Here is a 15,414-nt window from a genome sequence, read left to right on the forward strand (position 1 = left end):
TTGTTTACAGCACAAGTTGGCAACATGTTATATGTAAAAAGAAATAAATAGAATGAAAGCTCAAAATTAATTTATTAATATTCTCAAGTACATGTTTCAGGAGAATAATTAACAACTATTTACATATTTGAATATTTGCAGCAGGCTGATGTTTACAAATCCAACACATGATAGGCCTGCCCTGCATCATTCCAGACAAGGTGTTTGTCTAATAATTTCACTGCATGTCATCATTTCACAGTTTAATATTCTTGATGAACTTTGCATACCACATGTAAGAGGTCGCTGCACACAGGCCATACCTGAGAAGCCAAGAATGATCAGTCAGTTTAGTTATTTTAAAGCAGTGAAAGAGACAAGAAGCTTCAATCTACAGTAGAAAATAACTTCCACCTACCATGTTACCACGTACTGCATGTGTTCGTTCCTCAGCGTGACTCTTGTCTGTCCACCGACTGGTCCACCAGGATTGGTGCTCGCTGCATGACACATTTCACCATTTCAGTACAACATAATCTTTATGTATGAAAGTGGGATAAACAGTTCTCCTTTAAAGTTGTTTAATTAATCTGACATTAACAATGATGTAGCTGAGTCAAAGAGCATTGTGGACTTTACCGTAGTCAGCATCGATGAAAACGGGCTGCGCTCCTGTGACGTGGGACATGGCCTCCAGGTCGCGGTAATGCCATCGGTTTTTGTCTGCATCGTTGTTCGGTACAAACGGTTTACGGATCTCTGTCAGCCTGACGACCCCGACCACTTCCACCTCACCTTCCACCTGCACAGAGGGAGTGTTATTGTAGAGCTGCAATTATTGGTCGATTAACAAAAAATTAATGCAGCTTCTTAAATGTGAACATTTCCTGGTTTCTTTGGTATTTTATAACAGTAAACTGAAACCATCTGTTGTTTATTTTCTCATTTAATCGATTTTTGGTCAATAAATTGTCAGAAAGCTGCAAAAAATGGAAATCACTGTCTCCTGAACCTTAAGATGCAACCTAAAATGTCTTGTTCTGAGCAACACGCCAACATTCAGCTGCAATATCTAAATGATTATATAATTAGTCAAATTAAAAACGTTTTTTCAGAGTCAATTAGAGTCATTTTTTGTTAAAATGTCCAAGTTCTCTTAATTCCAGCTTCTGAAATGTAAATATTTTCTGATTTATTCTGTCCTCTATGATTGTTAACTGAATCTTTGGGTTGTGGACTGACATTTGAGGTTATATCTTAGGCTTTAGGAAACAAATCATCAACATTTTTCATAATTTTCTGGCATTTTATAGCTCAAACAACTAATGATTGATTGATAAAACATTCATTAGTTATTGTCCTAAAATGCTGCAGAGGAATAAAAGTGTACACAAAAAACCTAGGGAGGTGTGTGTGCTGCTGTCTCCATTAATATAACTTGTGATGTTAGATGAATGTGTGAGGTTAGGAAATGATTAAGGTGTTTGGTGTTGGCAACAGGAATGATGATGTGTTAATAAAAATGTGTCACATGATCCAAACCTGTCCCTTCATCCTGGTCTCTGGTCGTATCTTCTGTCGGGGAACGTATCCTCTGTTCACCAGGATCGTGATGCTGCAGTGACACGCAGATAGCACAGATCAGTGTAACATCACATGCAGTTAATCTTATAACATTCAGTCTGATGCGTCTTTGCATCTTACCCGAGGTCAGTGCAGTAGAAGGGGGTGATGACATTCGCGCCCGTCTCTCCGCTGGACGAAAGCGTCCCCGCCTCTCTGGCCTCTTTAACCGGGTCGACCCGTGAACGCGGCAGGATGTAGAGCTCCTGTGAGTGGTCGTACTGTCCTCGCACTCTCACCCGTCTGTACTCCAGGTGATTCAGCTCATTAGGACTAGAAAATGAGGGGAGAATAATTAGCACATGTGCACAATAATCAAGTACAAGAGTAGATTTAAGGGAATACAGAAGCATGTGTGCTTATCAGTAGTAAAATGAGGATTTATTATTTGAATTGTGGTAGCTACCTGGGATTTATTTCAATGTGTGCACATAAAAATATTTAATAATAATACTAATAATAGTGCATTTTATTTCTAGGTGCCTTTCAAAGACACCTTATAAGACAAACATAAAACAACAACTGTACATCAAACAAATATTGAGGTGCAATTTCCCAAAAGATAAACATTTTCTGGACACTTTTATTCATTTTAATTTAGAGACCTCAAGATTATTCAATTATTCAAAGAGCTCACTGGAAACTGAGAAATTACTTTAATGATACATTAAAGTAATTTAATGTATTAAATTACTTTAATGTATCATTACCCCCCATCTTCACTGCTTAAAATGTCATTTACCTTCCTTCTGCTGTATGCTCTACCAATTAAGGAAACTGTATATATAAATCATGCAGTGCTGTATGAAGACTCCCAGTCCATTATTTATAATATAATCTATAATGTATAATAATGTGTGTTGTGGATTTCATGATGCCTAGCAATGTTGCTCATGTGCTGTGCTGCTGTTTTCTCCAAAAGATCAAATAAAATTGTTAAATAAATAGTGTTAAATAAAACAAAGAACTCACTGGATAAGTTTGTGGTTCAATCTAAAGTGTGTGAGACGGTTTTAAAAAGCGTCTCACAGTAACTCACTCAAGAGGAAGAGGAATGGGCTCCGCAGTCGTGAGTTTTCTCAGATCGTCAATCAGCTGCAGTTTCCACTGACGTCGTCTCACCTGGACAAAAACACAAATATCTTTAATAGTGAATGTCGTGTGATTATCTCCGTCTAAGCAGCAACAAGCTACATCAATATGTTGACAGCACAAATTAAACTAAGCTGTACCTGCCACGTGCCGAGGCCAAAGGTGGTGACGGGGATCAACAGCAGGAACCATTTGAGGAAAGAGTCTTCACTGCTGGTTGCTCCAGCTGCTGTGGAGCTGGACTGTCGCAAGTTCACTAACCTGCCTGTGAAATAACGTTCAGTTAAAGCTAAATTATACATAGGAGGAGGAAAACATAAATAAAAGGATTTAATAATAAAGTATCTAACTTACATGAGTCGATCATTTTATATGTTTCAATATTTTTTTGTTGCTTTTCAATTTTTAATCTTGAATAGAGAATTGTAATAGAAGTTAAAAACAATTAGAGATAAGGTAAAGTTTAGTTTTCTATTGGTCCATTTCATGTGTATGGAATTTGCCAAAAATGATGAACAATTGAATTAAAAATAAGTGTAAACTAGACTGGTCATCATGCTTTATGCTAATTGCAGTGAACATATATATGAAGAATTTTTTTTACCATCTGCTTGTTTGAAGAGAGGCAGTCTGGGCAGGAGAAGAGTCCTCTTGATGAAAACAACATGCGTCTGAAATTACAGGAAACAAACTCAATTTTATATCAGCTGACAGGGATGGATTTAGTGATGTAGGGGGCAACGGGCAAATACTGTCTTACTCAATTCGTTGGTATAAGTAGTGGTAGAAGAAGAAGTCAAAGCTTTATTCTTGAGTAAAACTATCAATACTGCATGGTAAAAATCCTGCATTCAAATTTTACTTCAAAGTGAAGAGTAACAATGAGGTATTATTAGTGCAAAATACTTAAAAGGACCAGTGTGTAGAGTTGAGTGGCATCTATTGGAACGGACATGGCAGAAATACAATATAATATTCATAAGTATGTTTTAATTAGTGTAAAATCTGGTGTAACTAAGAATTGTCCCTTTTGAGCCCTGAATACTTCAGTTGGTTGCAATCTGTAACCTTACCACTAGGTGCCACCAAATACTACACAATGGTTTAACTTTAATTTACTTTAAACGTCTGTTCAAGGTGGAACATATATGGTTTAAATTAATTCTTGTATAATGTTGAATAGTTTAAGGAATGCATCATATTTATTATGTTTATTATATTTATTAAGTGCTTTTGTGGCCTTATGTAAGTTATTTCAAGGCATAATGAGTAAAAATAGTAACGTAATTCAACATTTTTCATGTCAAAGCATCATAATAATTGTATAGCTGTTTGGGGCCATTTTAATTAGGGGCCCAGGTAGGTGCATACCTTGACTAATAGTCAAATCCGCCCCTGTCTGCTGGTGAGTAAATAGGCTACAAACACTGAAGAAAATGACTTTACTTTGAGCTGTAAAGACGCATTAAATGGAAAAATACAACTATCAACTTACGTTTTTCTTCAGTGTGTTGATCGTCCTGGTGGTGTAAGCCAGCACAGCTTTTAGAGAGGCCATACTCAATCAAAACATCAATGAAAACTGAGCTCAAAATGGATAAAACGACCTCCTACATAACAGCTACATAACAACCATGTTTCCATTCAGAGGGGGATTTCCTCTGGTGTTACTACTACCGGGTCACCTGATGCTCCGCCCCGTTGGTTTTTACCCACGTGTGTGCAGAAATGTGTATTTTTATCAGCTCGTTTTTGTCTTAGTGTGTCTGTTTTAGCGTCTCAGATCATTTATCGACATGGATCTCGCCTCCAAGGATTCATACATGCAAAAATTTGCCAGTAAAGTCTTTTCACAACGAGACCAGGAGCCGAGGAAGAGACCTTTTGGTAATGTTAAGCTCAATTTATTAGTCAACTGTAGTTTACATCCTACTCTAGACAGCATGTTCCCCATTTAATATTCTGTAACTGTGCATGTAATACTGCTGTGTCGTTATGTGTATACAAATAGCATTTAAACGTAATATGTGGTAAATGATCTGGATGCAATTGGACACAGGAGGCGCTGTAGTTATTTGTTGCTGGTATTAAAGGACACGTTCACAATTTAAGTCTGTCAGTGACCAAATGAACATTGAAATATCTTTTACTTGCTGTAATCATTCCTCCTGTTCTTACTGACCATTCATTATGTATTTACAATGTTAATAATGGGGGTCAAAATCCACAGTCGTCCTCCTCTGCTAAAATGTATTTAAAAGTTGATCTGAAGCTAATGTGAAGCTTCAGATGTCCAAATGAGTTAAATCAAGTAGATATATTTTGTTGTTTTTGTTACTATACTTCCACTGCAGCTCAGTGGAGTAACATAAAGAGGACATTTGATGCTAATAAGACTGTAAATGTGTCATATATCCAAAGATATCTAACTCAGACTGATGAAGCCTCACATTAGCTTCAAATAAACTTTTAAATGTATTTTTTGCATAAAACAACTGTGTGGACACACTGTGGACTTTGGCCCCATCACTTACATTGGAAGAGCATTTGGAGGAGATATTTTAATGGTCAGTATGAACAGGATGAATGATTACACCTGACTTGCTGTAATTTTAATAAGTGATATTTCATTGGATTTATTGGTCAAGCAAAAACATCAAACATACTGAGTTTCCAGCATCTTAAATTTGACGATTTGCTGCTTTTCTTTGTTTTATATTATTGTGACTTGAATATTTTTTGTGGTTTGTTGGACAAAAAAAAAGACATTTGAAAACATCACCTAACTATAGACAACATGACTAATCGAAAATTTCTATCAACAATTGAATAAGAATCAAATAATCAATCTGCAACCCCAAATTTTAAATAGGGAAACTTTGTTGATGTTTAACAGGTTTTAAATCTCTTTAAAAATATTACAGGACTTTCTGATGGGAAGTGTCAACCACATTATTATTTGCAGTTTTTGTCTCATAAAAATGAGGAAACAAGGTTTTTATGGTCCCATAAACTTTTTTCTATATGGTAGCAGAAAATCATATGACCTGCAATTTTCTGCCAAGTTATTGGTATTTCTTAACTATGCAAAAGTTCATTTCTTTGGTAACTACAATAACAATCCAAAACTGTGGCAGTCTAACTGACCATGCAGCGTTCAATATACATGTATTCAACAACAGGGCAGCAGCAACAGACTACTTTCATTAGGTGATTCATACTTATTTTCTTCATGAAATGTTTTTTTTTCTTGCCACTAGTCAAAAAAAAACAAATTATAATTACTAATATAGAAAACTTTAAGAACCAGCAAAAATTCACACTAAAGAAGCTGGAAGCAGATTTTTTTTTAAAAAATTTATTAATCGATTATCAATAGTTGATGATTATTTTTCTGTAGATCGGCTAATCATTCCAGCTTGAATATAATATGCATGACTTAAATGTGTATTTTTCTCTGTGTTTAGCTCATTCTAAGGGTCAAAATGATACTGGTGCTCCGAAGAAGAAGAAAAAGTGTAAAAAGAAAAATTTCAAAGAAAGGGGCGGCGACGAGAAGAGACCTGCTCCCAAATCACAACAGAAGCCTTCAGGAGCTCCAGGAAAAACTCCAGCCGCAGCAAAACTGAATGACTCCAAAGCCAAGAGTGTAAACGGAGCTACAGCAAAGACACCTGCAGGTACAGCAAATCAGCAACGTGCATCTGAGTTTAGTCATGATTAGATTTAGTGACTTAATGTTTCCTTTCATCACTACATCTGTCATTGAATAATTCCTTCTTTTTTTTTCAAAGGAGGAAATGTAAAGTCCAACTTCTCCACAGTAGATGTTTTACGAAAGAGGCTACATGAAAAGATTGAGGAGTCCAGAGGGCAGGTACGCAGTTCATAAAGACACCGACCCAAAGCTACATTGATGTTTATTCATGCTCTCTGTTAGTGACAATATATCCAACATTATCTATATTATACTGATAGACCCAGTACTTAAAGCAGGTTAAACGAAATGTTAAAACTTGTTAGCAGTAATTCTTTACATGAGTGTAACCAGGCTGCTTTTGTTCTGTGTAGTGTCTCCATCCTTTGTGATTCTTCCTTTTGTTTAGCTTTTTATTCAACATTTTAACACCTGTGTCTCTGAGCCAGAGGCTCAGCTGACAACCGCTGAGATTTTTTTGTTTCCTTGTATAAAAAACTACTCTCTCCATGTGCACATGTCCCGAAAGAATCTGAATCTGTTTTGTTTTTTTAGATTTGTTTCATATCCTGAAAAAGAGATTTTGGATTAATCTTAATTTCCTTGACACTAATCATGTTACACTCATCTTTTATCAGGGAGCCCCAAAGAATGCTTTATCCGAGGCTGTCCAGGCAAAGCGAGCGAAACGAAAGCTTGAACGAGAGCGCAAAAAGAGAAAGAGAAAAGAGTTTCGGATGAAGAAACTGGCTGAAGAAAGCAGCCAAGAGCAGGAGCCGGAGATAAAAAAGGAAGCGGAGCAGGCCCCGGTCGCCAGCAAAAGAAATGAAGTTGCCATCATCTTCAACAAGGTGGAGACAGTGGATGAGGAGTACGTGGACAAAATCCTGAAAAAGAAGAACAAGAAAGAGAACATTAAAGGTCAGATAACGCCGCTGACGGGGAAGAACTACAAGCAGCTGCTCAGTCGCGTTGAGGCGCGCAAAGCAAAGGTGGAGCATCTGAGGGAGAAAGACGAGGGGAAGGCTCAAGAGATGGAGCAGAAGATGAAGTGGACCAACATGCTTTATAAAGCAGAGGGCCTCAAGATCAAAGACGACGAGGACATGCTGCGCGCCTCGCTGAAGAAGAAGGAGAAGAATCGCACTCAGAGGCAGAAGAAATGGAACCAGCGTAGCGAGAACATCGTAGAGAAGATGCAGCACCGGCAGGACAAGAGAAGAAGGAACCTCCTGAAACAAAAGAAAGCCAAAACAGAGAAGAAGAAGGACAGGGCGCGAAAGAAGGGCCGAGTGCTGCCCGAGGACTTGAAAAAAGCTGCGGTGTAGTGGGAAGAGTGTCTGATATGTGACATCTTATGAAAAAACAACATATGCAATGTCTAAATAAGTTTAAAAAAAAAATCTTTTTAAAGACATGATACGAAGTTCTACTGCTGATTGTACACATTGTACCTTATTTTCTGTCTAGGAGTGATGTGATGTGTGTTACGCTCAATAAAATGTGATTTCTTCAGTATGATGAACATGTTTGGCAATCTTTTTTGTGGAGTTTATTGTATTTATCCATCCATCCATCCATTTTCTGCCGCTTATCCATTATTTTATTCATCTATTTATAATTTTACCAAATATCAGTCCCTGTTTCTGAGAGCTGGATGGTAATCTTGATAACACATCTTTGTCTGTTGAATATAAGGCTACATCCTGCAGCTGCTTAGCTTAGCATAAAGAGTGAAAATGGGGGAACCTGTTAGCACTGCAAAAATAATTAACATGTAAAATCATGTTTATTTTATTCCACAAGAAGTCCTCCATGTTAAAGTGACAATCTGCAGTTTTTTTAGCTTTTTATTTTGGTTGCATGGCAACTTCATGGTGACAGTAAAATACCAAGATGTATACTGCACCTGGGCAAGAAATAATCCTGCAGAAAACTCCCCATAAAATCCTAAATTGTAGTTTTTACCCTTCAGCTTTTGTACAGATAAAATACATGTGTGCAGAAATATGTGTAGCTACTGTACATATGATAATAAACTCATAATTTGCGTTTGAACTGACTCCATATTCTACAGTAGTTAAACAGCTCCACCAAATAGTGATATTTCCCTCCAAACTTCTAGCATGGTTTCATTTCAATAAATGTTCAAATGATCCAATATTTTGAAAAAATTCAAAAATTACAGAAACATTCCAAATACTGAAAACAGATTTGTGTATCAGAACTTCATTTTTTCTTCTTTCCTCTCCCATTAATCACCTCAGACAGGAGCCCTTTAGATTTATCTGCTGACCCTTTGGAGGGGCCCGACCCCTAGATGCTCCAGCAGCTACAGTAACTCGCTTATACACTGATGCTTCAGTATTAATAACCTAATGATAGTCATATATAATAATATATCCGTCAGAGGGACCAAAGCACTACTTTTACTACAATACTTTAACTTCATCAAGCTGGTAATACCTACTTTTTCTTAAAGTAGGATTTTTCATGCAGCCTTTTACTTGTAAAAGTAGGATTTTTTTTAAATGCATGACTTAAATAAGTATATTTTACATTGCTGAATTGGTACTTTTACTGAAGTAAAGAGTCTCAATACGTCCTCCCAAACTGATATTACTATGCGTCTCCTTTGAGGGATTTATCCGACAGTGTCGCTGTTTTCTCATTTTAATGTCTTGCTCCGCCCATTCAGGAAGTGCAAATATAAACACCAGGAGAGTTGAAGTTGTCCAAACACCTCAGGAGCTGCAGACAGGACAGACAACAACATTTAGAAACGTCTTTTGAGCGCACCGTTTTGGGATAAGCCCCTTCACTGAGGCGATGAGCGTCCATTGATGGGAATACTCAGGATCATTACTGCTAATTGGACTGTAATTCATCAGACTGCAATTAGAAACAATCACAAGGTGAGTGCAGCTGTACTGAAGTGACACACTGATAATAAAACCACGACACATACATGCAGGGAGCTTTTAAATGTGCTTTTATTTGCAGATAATCATGTCCAGAGCACTTCATGCAAGCAGGACGGAAGGAGTGGATAAAAATGTTTGGTGAGTGATTATATAATGTTTTATTTTGAGCCACTCATTAAATAAGAAGCTGATCTTCCAGACGAGCACTGTCAACACCTGTAATATATACAGATATACTGAATGTCAGATTGGCAGAGTTTAAACCCAACCGTGGTCCTGTTCACAGCCGTCTATCAACTCAATTTAACCAGCTGATTGGTGGAAATATAAGGTGGTGCACATCCTGGGAGGGATCAAGTCCTTTTAAAGTAGTTTTAATATGAGCCAATATAACACATTTATACTCCAATGCAGCATCAATACCGCCACTTCAAGATTAAATACAGAAAAAAACATTTAAAAAAAATAAGATTTTATCATGTAATCCATTATTGTAACATGTGATATTCCCTAAACTGGTATCATTTCCCGTTTTTTAACTTTCAACCAAATTACAGAAGAAAATTATTTTTAATCCTAAAAAAAACTCTGACATTGCTTAAAGTTGATGCTTTTTACACATCAATAAAACAATTTTATGGGTGGAAATAGATTCTGAAGCATTAGATGTCGTACTTATTCACATATATATTATTTAAATTGCAAAAATCCAGCTTTATCTGAGAAGAAGAATCTGCTCCAGTGTAAGTATTATTTACTAATCATTTATGTATTATGGTATTTGATTTAATTAACTATCATTAACAGTCTTAAAACTTCTGCATTCAAAACTACAATATAGAAATAATCTATTCTGAAGCATTATTGTATTTTATTGATTGACTAAATGGCATTAGGCGCACAGTTGGCTCATTAGACATGGAATATTAAACTCAATAATAATTTATTTGCACATAAAAGAATATATACACAATACAACAACAACAAAAATACATGCACCATATTTTAGATAAGGAAAAGAATAACTGACAAAGGAAGAATCAATAAAACCTATAAGGGCTTGTCGAGTGGCAAAAGCTGAACTAAAACATAAAAAACTAAGGACTTATACTTCTAATCAAACAGCATTGCAGTGTTTAACCAGCTGTTTTGTATCAACAGGGTTGAATTCACACAGCTGGCAGCAGACTATAAAGTAGTGAACCTCGGACAGGGATTTCCTGACTTCTCCCCTCCTAAATTTATCCAGGAGGCTTTTTGTGAAGCTGTGAGTGGAGGACCTTCAATGCACCAGTATACACGCGCCTTTGTAAGTGGACTTTGAACAGTTTTGTCATTCTGGGAATGTGAGAAATAACTGGGAATGTCCCTCATCCTGTGGTCCATTTCTATTTCTCAGCAGGATTTAATGAAATAAATCGATGCAGTAGAAGCATATACACACATCTAATGTGTTTGTGTCATTTCTTTCCTCAGGGCCATCCCCCTCTTGTTAAAAATCTGGCTAAATTCTTCAGCAGGGTCGTGGGACATGAGATCGATCCTTTTGAAGACATCCTTGTCACGGTCGGAGCTTATCAGGCTCTGTTCTGTGCATTTCAGGCACTGATTGGTGAAGGTGATGAAGTAAGAAAATCGGGCCAAGCCAAGTCAAAATGTTTGACAGTGTTACAAAACTTAGGAAAACATAAAAAGCAGGAAAAAGAGCAAACACATCAAAATGTACATACGTTTGAATACTGTGTGTGTGTGTGTGTCGTTAACTATTGTTTACTCATGCCTTAAGCTACAGTAGCTACAGACCGGTCATCCTAAATTCAAGTTACTTTTTTAACCTCATCCTGGTAATGTGTGTAAAAGTGCAACGTACTGTAAAAAAGAAGAAAACTAGAGTTGATGAGTGAAGGTGATGAAGTACGAAAATCAACCCAAGTCAGTTTAATTTACTCAAACAGTTTTAAACAAATGTGTGTGATTTATACTCAATATTAGAAAGTTCATAATTTAACCATCATGTGTAATAGCAGAAGAAATTCAAATCTGTGACAGAATTTACCCAAATGGTACCAATAACATACCAAAGTTAAAGCTAAGACCTAAATGATAAACCTTTTTTTCCCTTTCAGGTCATAATTGTTGAGCCGTTCTTCGACTGCTACCAGCCGATGGTGAAGATGGCTGGAGGAACAGCAGTATATGTACCTCTAAGGCCAGTAAGTAGTTCATGCTTTATTTAAAATGTATTTTATGAAAGAGTCATAGAGCATCTTATAAAAAAGTAACATTTTCACTGTTTATTTGGGCATAAATCTATCCTCCAACCTTTCTTTTCTCTTCACTGACAGAGAGCTGATGGCAAAGCCGTCCTGTCAAGTGGAGACTGGGTTCTTTCTGCCGAGGAGTTGGGCAGTAAATTCACTCCACGCACAAAAGCCATTGTTATTAACACTCCCAACAACCCGTTAGGCAAGGTAAAGTGTTTAGAAGTGTGGTGATATTCTTTATTTTAGCGGACATGTCATGCTTTTTGTGATGTATTCTGTTATTTTTATACTGTTATAATGTCGGATGTCTTTGTTCAACATGGTCAAAGGTTCAAAACTTTAGGTGAACATATGTGAAAATACTCGTCGTAAGTCAAAAGCCAGAGCTTCAGCCTGCCTTTCGTTTGCAATGTTACCTCTATTTCTGCCTCATGATGACATCAAATTGTTTGCACCCACTCATAAATGCCCTTCTGTGGATAGCCACTCTCATATTTTGGATTGAATTCAGACTCGAATATGTACAAGAAGTTTCCATTTTGAGCAGAAATACTACTACTACTCCTATTACTACTACTGTTTGCTTACATAGCCTCCAGAAACATGTGAGGCTAACCAATCAGAAGAGAGAAGGTTTATCAGGAGGGATCTTTAAAGAGACAGGAGTTCAAACAGCCTCTTTCAGACAGAGGCTGAACGGAATGATTGCATAAAGTGCCTGTAAAATATAAAAAGGGAGTTTGCTTAACTGCAAAGATATTCCAGTAGAGCCCTGGAATATAAATATAGACCTGGGAATATGCATGATGTGTCCCCTTTAAAGCCAACAATTGATGCACTCTGCCTTTGTTTCATTCACTTACTAGTAATTTTGTTTTTTATCTTAATATATGGATAGAAACACTTTTTGATGTCTGTTACAGGTTTACAAGACTGAAGAGCTCCAGATGATTGCAGATATGTGTATCAAACATGACGTGCTGTGCATCAGTGATGAGGTGTACGAGTGGCTGACGTATGACGGAGCCAAGCATGTAAAGATAGGTGAGATACTGAACAGACAGGGTTCAGCAAGATGGTCACAAAGTCATAAGAATATAATTATTAATATAATATTTGTTGTGTTTGTGTTATTGACAGCCAGCCTGCCCGGCATGTGGGAACGAACCATCACTATCGGCAGCGGTGGAAAGACTTTTAGTGCTACTGGCTGGAAGGTAAAGCCCAGATGTTCTGATTCACATTATTCACATGTTCTTATTATTTACTTAACCAGGTAAAAAGTCTGACCTGTGCTGTCTTTCCAGGTTGGCTGGGCTATTAGCTCCGGGCATATCATCAAACACTTGAAAACCATCCATCAGAACACTGTTTACCACTGTGCAACAGCTGCTCAGGTAAACAGGATTAGGATTTAAGAGGTTAATCAGAAGAATAATCAGAAGAGTAAAGATGAGATCGACTGTTTAATTTAAGTGATTTTATATCTGGGAATAGGCAACAAATGTTTAGACTTCATCAAATCTACACACACTACTGTTTATAACAATTGTCTTTTCTTCTTCACTTACACCTTTGAAACTCTTTAATATCCTTTTTTTTTTCTCCGTCCCTGTCGTCATCAGGAGGCAGTCGCTCGTGGGTTTGAGAGAGAGTACGAGATGTTTGGTAGTCCAGAGAGCTACTTCAAGCAGCTGCCTGCGCTGCTGCTCAACAAGAGGAAGAAGCTGGCCTCGTGTCTTGAGAGCGTGGGTCTGCAGCCCATCATGCCAGAGGGAGGCTATTTTATGGTCACGGACGTCTCCTCTCTCAGTGAGTATCAGTCAAGTGTCAGTTGAATTTTTGGGGGATTTTATCACATCAGCTAAAAACTTCACTTCTCTATGGTCTTCTTTGTAATTAATTACTAAATTAATATTTTTTAAAAACCAACCCTTTAGACTTTTTATGTTTTTTTTAACTTGTGCTTCCTAACCTGAGCTTTATTTTCCTACAGAGGTGGACTTAAACGACCCGAGCACGAAAGATGAAGCCTATGACTTCAGATTTGTCAAATGGCTCATTAAAGAGAAGGTAAATAGTTAAGATTTAATAAAACCTTTATTGGAATTTATATGTTTTCTTTCTAATGCACCAACACACGTATTGTAGTGTGTTTTGAATTGGGCTGCAACATTACAGTTGTTTTCATTATCAATTAATTTGTTGTTTATTTTCTTGATTAATCGATCTGGTCTTTAATGTGCCAGAAAATTGTGTTTACTGTCATAGAGGACTAAAGAAACCAGTAAATAGTCACATTTAAGAAGCTGGATTCAGAGAATTTGGATATTTCTTCTCAAAATGATCAATAAATCGACTTATCGTTGCAGCTCTAGTTTAGATTAGTGTTTTTGTGTAACAATTCATTCTAGTGTTTCTCATTTTTTATGAGTTTTTCTACATAATTTGGCTTTTTTATTTTCTGCAGGGTTTAGCAACAATCCCTGTTTCTGCGTTCTACAGTCCAGAGCACAGCAAAGAGTTTGACAAATACATCCGATTCTGCTTTGTTAAGGTAAATTCAACCTAATTAATTCAACAGACTTTGATCCGAACCTTCTCCCGTCTTGCTCTGTTGCTCTTTGTCTACCCCTCTCACTCAAACTCACTATCTGTGCCCCTAAAGGAGGACTCCACCCTGAATGCAGCAGAGGACATTTTGAGAAAGTGGAGTCATGGGCAATAAAACGGCCAGAGACGTGACTCACAACGTCCATCTACATGTCAACCGGCCTCCTCAGTTAAATTGAGCCATACTCAGTTTTTAAGTGCGTGTCCCCTCAGTGGGTTATACTGTAAGGCACACAAACAAAACGTCCACTTTCACTTTGTCTTTAAACGTATGAAAACACTCAGATGTTGAAAAAAAATCCTCATAAATGTTTCTGTGCAATGATTTTAAACCACAAGCTGTGAATAAAGTGTTTTTCAATATTATAAGTATGACACAGGATTTCTAAAGGATGATTCTTTGTAACTTAAATCATGTACTTCTGCAGCATGTCACATTTTAACTGCAGAGTATATCCGTCCTGAATCAAACTAGGAAAGCGGTTTAATAAATCTTTTATTTGATCAACATGTTCTATTCTTTAGTGTTCTCTGTTATAAAGGCCTCTTCAAGCAATGTGTACATCACAGTACTTGACTGTCCATATAAAAAGTGTTCAACTTTGCCCTCAAAGCCACAATTTTCTTTAAAAAAAAAAGTGCATTTCATAACAACTTGACAGCAACTTGTATTTAAATTGTCTGTGTTAACTTGTTTTTAGTATTTAGTCAAAATATATGTTTGTATTTCTAAGTTAAAGCTACTGAAATTGATCTTTGTAATCAGTTTTAAAACAAATACATTCTTTAACATGAAATCTTGAGTTGAATTAAGCAAAACATATTGAGTGTAGGGAAATTTGTACAGTTTTATTGAACTTAAAAAAGTTAAGCAAACATTGCCTTACCGAGAAATTACATATCACATTAGTAATAGGTAATAAAAAGTTAGCTATACTTGTCTTTCTTTAGGACTGTACTATGAAAATGAAATACTGGGTAAAAACAACAATCAGGAATGTTTCTTTAACTTACAAAATGGCCACTTAAATTGTTCAGTGTAATCAGTTTCAACAACTCTTTAGGGTTCAATTTACTTGCCAAATTTTATAGTGTACAGTCAAGAAGGAGTCTTGCTTCCATGAATAGTATATTTGAGATTTAAAATTATGATTTCAGCAACCTTAACTGAGTGTTAATCATAATAAAATGTTTCTATTGTGTTATTCTGACTAGCAGGGCC

At 36.7% G+C, this 15,414-nt stretch overlaps 3 protein-coding genes across 4 annotated transcripts; 2 read left to right on the top strand and 1 right to left on the bottom strand.

The window, feature by feature from the left end:
• Nucleotides 1–77: 77 nt before the first annotated feature.
• LOC133995617 (surfeit locus protein 1-like) lies at nucleotides 78–4,347 on the bottom strand. The gene is made up of 9 exons (XM_062435089.1): nucleotides 4,190–4,347; nucleotides 3,299–3,365; nucleotides 2,835–2,959; nucleotides 2,642–2,724; nucleotides 1,684–1,875; nucleotides 1,522–1,594; nucleotides 619–781; nucleotides 398–479; nucleotides 78–302 (listed from the first exon to the last, which is right to left on the bottom strand). Exons 1-9 carry the CDS (start codon nucleotides 4,250–4,252, stop codon nucleotides 236–238), a joined length of 915 nt encoding a protein of 304 aa, XP_062291073.1. The 5' UTR covers nucleotides 4,253–4,347; the 3' UTR covers nucleotides 78–235.
• Nucleotides 4,348–4,380: 33 nt separating this feature from the next.
• On the top strand, nucleotides 4,381–7,916 carry surf6 (surfeit 6). Of its 2 annotated transcripts, none has more exons than XM_062434778.1 (4): nucleotides 4,381–4,586; nucleotides 6,173–6,374; nucleotides 6,489–6,571; nucleotides 7,030–7,916. In XM_062434778.1, exons 1-4 carry the CDS (start codon nucleotides 4,491–4,493, stop codon nucleotides 7,717–7,719), a joined length of 1,071 nt encoding a protein of 356 aa, XP_062290762.1. In that variant the 5' UTR covers nucleotides 4,381–4,490; the 3' UTR covers nucleotides 7,720–7,916. The 2 variants fall into 2 exon arrangements, with proteins under 2 accessions (XP_062290762.1, XP_062290761.1); XM_062434777.1 differs by having other exon boundaries at nucleotides 4,381–4,581; nucleotides 6,162–6,374.
• A 1,205-nt stretch (nucleotides 7,917–9,121) lies between these two features.
• On the top strand, nucleotides 9,122–14,700 carry kyat1 (kynurenine aminotransferase 1). The gene is made up of 13 exons (XM_062434032.1): nucleotides 9,122–9,306; nucleotides 9,395–9,453; nucleotides 10,477–10,624; nucleotides 10,792–10,941; nucleotides 11,442–11,528; nucleotides 11,661–11,786; nucleotides 12,503–12,623; nucleotides 12,720–12,796; nucleotides 12,887–12,976; nucleotides 13,205–13,391; nucleotides 13,576–13,652; nucleotides 14,050–14,136; nucleotides 14,248–14,700. Exons 1-13 carry the CDS (start codon nucleotides 9,235–9,237, stop codon nucleotides 14,305–14,307), a joined length of 1,341 nt encoding a protein of 446 aa, XP_062290016.1. The 5' UTR covers nucleotides 9,122–9,234; the 3' UTR covers nucleotides 14,308–14,700.
• The last annotated feature ends 714 nt before the right edge of the window (nucleotides 14,701–15,414 follow it).

Source organism: Scomber scombrus, chromosome 15 (genome assembly GCF_963691925.1).
Source record: "Scomber scombrus chromosome 15, fScoSco1.1, whole genome shotgun sequence".
Classification (NCBI taxonomy): domain Eukaryota; kingdom Metazoa; phylum Chordata; class Actinopteri; order Scombriformes; family Scombridae; genus Scomber; species Scomber scombrus.